The sequence below is a fragment of the Dendroctonus ponderosae genome, unplaced genomic scaffold (assembly GCF_020466585.1).
Source record: "Dendroctonus ponderosae isolate FM_Combo_2020 unplaced genomic scaffold, Dpon_F_20191213v2 Dpon_F_20191213_2, whole genome shotgun sequence".
NCBI classification, from domain to species: Eukaryota; Metazoa; Arthropoda; class Insecta; order Coleoptera; family Curculionidae; genus Dendroctonus; species Dendroctonus ponderosae.
This window is the reverse complement of record NW_026018165.1, coordinates 6,007,837-6,012,823: the sequence shown is the minus strand read 5'-3', so window position 1 is coordinate 6,012,823 and position 4,987 is coordinate 6,007,837. Positions and strand designations below refer to the sequence as shown.

Sequence of the window (4,987 nt, the reverse complement as noted above, 5' to 3'; positions counted from 1 at the left end):
TTTAGAAGTATTTCCTTATAATTTAAAACATATCTACGCGTAGATCATGATGTTCTGTTAGAATCGCTGAAAACTGTTTTCCAAAATTCGCAGCGAGTAGTGTACAGCATCGATTTCTGTGGAACCCAGTAGCTGTCAAAACTTTCACATTTTTACGAATAACTCGGAAATCGTAAATTTTTCAGGTAAAACGTTTGACACAAACTTAACTTAAATTTTGACGACAAATCTGAAAATGAATGAAAAAAGGGGCGGTTCCATTTAAAAAACCAAAGTTGGTAACTACCACACGTTTATGATACCCCCCGTATATTGGAAAGTAATTTTAAAATGTGGACCTTTTAAACATGAAAAACTTTCGTAGGACGTATTTTCTTGTAAAGTTCATATTTACTGAGATATCGCACTTTGACGCACTAATGAGCAACCCTGTATATATATTTATTACTGAATTATTTAAAGACTAAAACATGTATAACTTGCCAAAAACTTCTAGATCATTGTAAATTCGCATAAATCAAACTTACCTCTTCATCGCTTTCTACCTGTACCGATTTTTCTGGTTCTTTTTCTCGGGAAAGTGGCACAAACTTATCCTGTTCGTTTCCTTTTTGATCAATTCGTTCCTCTTCAATGATATTGGAGTCAGATTCATCAAAATCTTCGAATTCGGCAAACTCATTATCTTCGTTATCCTCGAAAGCCAATGCACTGTGAATAATAAAGCATAAACAAAATATCTTCCAAATTTCCATGATTTTTGTATTATAATAAATTAATGAAAACTGGATCAAGGTTAGACACTTTTCAAATTAACCCCATGACAGACAATCGACAATGTGTCGACAGTGACGTAATCCACGTGAAGAAAATCGAAAATGGCTGCCATACAGAATAATAAAACCATATTAGACTAATAAAAACAGTAAAGCTAAAATAGATCCAGGCAAGAACAAATAATCGTTTTTTAACTACTGATTTATTTAATTATGTATGCATTATGTTGGAAAGTCAGTAGCTATTTTATCGATGTTGCTGTGAGTTAAACAGAGACAGGTGCTAATACGATACTAAAATAAAAAATTTCTGTTATTGTAAGTTGTTAGTACACTGAAATTACACACAAAGTTAAAAAAAATTAAATAATTAATCCGAATATTTTTATTTATAAATTAAGCAGTTGAAAACATATTTTTCAGCTATTTTCAATAAATGCCCTGTTAACATTACGAACCACAGAACACCCTGAACATCTACGAACAAGAAATGTTCACAGAATATCCTCCTTGTTCTGGGGGGATGTTCTGTGGAAATGTCTGTTGTCTAAACCACAAAATTTCCCCCCTATGTTCTGTGGTCTAAACGAAGAACTACAATAAAAATTCAAATGTTTGTTTACCGTTTTTTGTCGGTTTTAACAATTCAATCAAGCAAAGAAGCGTTTTTTTGTGAATCAGTATGAATGTCAGTTGTGAGGAATATATAATTGAAACTACACCATTGAAGAAAAAACCGAAAAAAATTCAGTTCCGCCCCAAACCCCGTAAGTTAGAACCGAAAACATTAGAGGAAAACAACAGCAACAATAAAACGGGAGTTAGCGATATACACATGCTTACACAGTTAGTTAACGAATGTTATAAGCATGTTTCGGATGAAGTATTAGACGGTATAAATAAAATTTCACTAGAAGACAATAATCAAGTACTATCCTCATCAGTAAAGAATCCCAAGTGTACTGCAAATACCGAAAGTCTTGACCACAGATTGGTTGAACCTGTAGAAACAACTCGTTCGAGAAACTGCTATAAATTATATGTGTTCTACTTGATAGAAGAAATTTTGAAATTCACTCCAAGCTACTATCCAAAGAATAACAACATTCAAGTAGTAGGTGTGACTCAATATTCCGAAGATTCAAGCTGTTGTTTCCTCTGCAGCTTGGAAGATTCAAATGAAGAGATTGCTGCAATCAAACTGAACAATGCTCAATTACCAACAACACCAACATCTGGCGAAGAAGTAGTTATGTTTTGTGATTTAGTGTTTGACAAAGACCTACCAATGATTGTGGGCAACTATTTCCAAAAATTTACTTTAATATTCTCGAGCTACAAAGAGTTAATGCTGAAATTACGGTCAACAGTGCCGCTTGAAAATTTTGAAATGCGTTCAATTTCTGAAAGCAATTTAATGGACAAAAATTATGACTCAAAAGAATATAGTTTGAATTTATCGATGAAGCGTAATCAGGGGCACGTTGATGTAAATGGATCGATGTTAAATGCATTTTTAAATGATTCGTCCTTTACCGAGGTATAACACATTTAATTTGTTCAAGTTACACAAGTTTACCTAAATTGAATTGTGTTGATGATCACATACACAAATCGTGCTATTGTATTTTACAATTACCCAGGATTGATAAATAAGTCTATGATTGTTGATCTATGAATGTAGCAAAATTTTATGGCCCAACTAGAACTATAAAATTATAATAGTAAAATATAGTTTGATTAGTTTCTGCCAGTTTTGTTAGAAAATGTTTATACAAGTTCGCAATTTAATGCCATCGTTATTTGCCCATATTTATGACCAAATAGTAGTTAAGTATTATTATACTGATATATAAACGTTTACTTTTTATTTATATGAATATAATTTATATATTATATCAATATAAGTATTGAGTTTTAGTAGTTAGTAGTTTTTAAATAACAATTAATTTTAATTAAATTTAAATTTAAGTTTTCCTAAACATTCGCTATTGGATTAAACTCTTAAAAAGTTCGAACCATTTACATTGAAGTGTTTGGCTTGTAATTGTCATTTATATAAATTGATATATCAAGCAGGATGAAATGCTACTTCCTTCTTAATGGCTAGAATACAAAATTTATAACCGCCAGGACAAATCAATTGAAAATAATTTAATGTATAAAATATATATAAACAGATTATTTAAAAAATGAAGTACTTAATAAATATTAATGAGGCTGGGATAAAATTTTATAACACAAAGAGTGGAAACTTAGACAACAAAATATTTATGTATAATTTTTATATTTTAAAACTAATTAGTAAGTCACGTTAGAAAGACGCGAAATATCCCTTTTCGCAAAACGTTCTATAAAAGAATGTACACATTGATCAACGTATAAGTAAAGTCTCACTAACAACTGTACAATATTTGTCTAAATACTTCAGTTTCATAAAAAGTCAGCCGAATAAAGATACGTTAACAATGGTAAAAGGTGCTTTTATGTGACCCTGTATATGCAGTTTCCTCCTTTTTTATTTGGTTTATGGTAGTTATATTCTTTTTGGTTAATTTATCATATAACTTATCATAACGAAGCATTTTAGGACTGGTTCGTTACCACACCAGCATTATTTTCTATCATAGAATCTACTGTAAAAGTTTGTTCACCTAATTATAACTGTATAATAATAATTTTTTACACTGTCTACCAAATACCCTATCTAATTTCAAATTGCTCAACCGAAAAACCAACCGAATTCTGGCGTGTTCGATACTTTTTGCCACTATTTATGGACAATGAACCTAATCCAAATATTTATTGTTTTGTATTTATGGCTGGCGGTTTGTCTTAACAAATCATTCGATTCTGAATTGTGCTTTTTAAGTAGCAAAATCATAAACATTAAGTCTTGGTGCCAAAAAATAAGTGCGGTAAAGAAATTTCAATGCTTGTTGCGGTTTAGGGCTTTTTGCTGGTTTCGAGAAAGCAGCATTTGCTTTCGGGTATTGTTAAGAGCAAAATAGAATGTGCATGAAAGTATTCAACTGTATTTTTTATTGATTCGTTTAGGTTGAAATCAAGAGACAAATTGCAAAATGAACTAGATAAGGTTAATAACATATACAAATAGACAAACAAAATAGTATTTCTTTAAATTCAAATTTTAGATTTAGGAAGATATATCACAAGTATTTATTAAAAATAACTTAAAACCTAAAGAAGTGATTTTTCTAATAAAAAATTCACAAAATTTTTACCCATAATACAAAATCTAATCTAAAATGATCCAATTTCACAAATGCTGTTGCGCAGCGAATTTTTTCCCGAATCCTTCACATCTCAAATCGCTTTAAATTAAATAATTTCTTATACATGAGGTGTCCATTTTTCCTTCTAGAAATGATCAGCGATTGCTAACATATTTCGCAAATTGTGTATTTCCCCATATACCGCACAAAAAATAATCCGAGCCGCGAACTAAGAAAAGTATTCGACCTCAAAGTACGACTGTTGTGTTGATAGTTTATTGGAATGAATGAACTTTAAAGCGTAAAAAATGTGTCCAATTACTTGTTTATATAAAAGAAGAACTAAATCAGAGATATATAAGTCCTACTCAGTGATTAGATGTTCAGGTGCCTGCAGGTACCATTAATTGGACTAATTAAAGTAGTTTTTAAACTCGAAAGCTGGAAATAGCTTCTTCAACACTAAATATATCTTTTATTTCACTGCTAAGATCAGTTTACTTCTATCCAATTACATGGCTCATTTACCATTCTTATGGCCAATGAACTAGATAAATGTCGGTTTTTTGTGTTCAGTCTTGAGGAAAGAGCGGCGAAATCGTCACGTGAAATAAAATTTTAAGCCCAATGTGAAACGTGCTATAAAAGCGAATTTTCTTAACCAAACTGCCAGTTTACCATCCAACAGTGTTCAATTGCATCGTACCCAAATGTGTCTCAAGGTACCTATAATATAAGTTTTTTCAATGTACTGCGCAACTTTTTCACATAAGTAGAACTGAAGATTAATTGATTTTTTTATTGTAGTTTTTATCAGTGGCATTATTGTGTTTAAGCAGTTTAGAGGTGCACTCAGTGCCATTACCAAAAGACAAAATACCAACCGATAGTGAATTAATTGGGCATAGGCAAGCAAATGATCAGCGTAATGCTGCCACCAAATACTTCCAGTACGTATACATGAATTATTTTAAA

General features: G+C 31.1%; 2 protein-coding genes across 2 annotated transcripts in view; one reads left to right on the top strand and one right to left on the bottom strand.

Annotated features, from left to right (window-relative positions):
- Positions 1–860, bottom strand: part of LOC109538336 (PAT complex subunit CCDC47) — a 4,420-nt gene extending 3,560 nt beyond the window's left edge. The window contains exon 1 of the mRNA XM_019905534.1: positions 528–860. Coding sequence (XP_019761093.1) covers positions 528–755 — 228 coding nt within the window. The 5' untranslated portion in view covers positions 756–860. The remainder of the gene's footprint in view (positions 1–527) is intronic.
- A 3,168-nt stretch (positions 861–4,028) lies between these two features.
- The window catches only part of LOC109538238, a 3,047-nt gene continuing 2,088 nt past the window's right edge, over positions 4,029–4,987 (top strand). The window contains exons 1-2 of the mRNA XM_019905381.2: positions 4,029–4,734; positions 4,820–4,962. Coding sequence (XP_019760940.1) covers positions 4,723–4,734; positions 4,820–4,962 — 155 coding nt within the window. The 5' untranslated portion in view covers positions 4,029–4,722. The remainder of the gene's footprint in view (positions 4,735–4,819; positions 4,963–4,987) is intronic.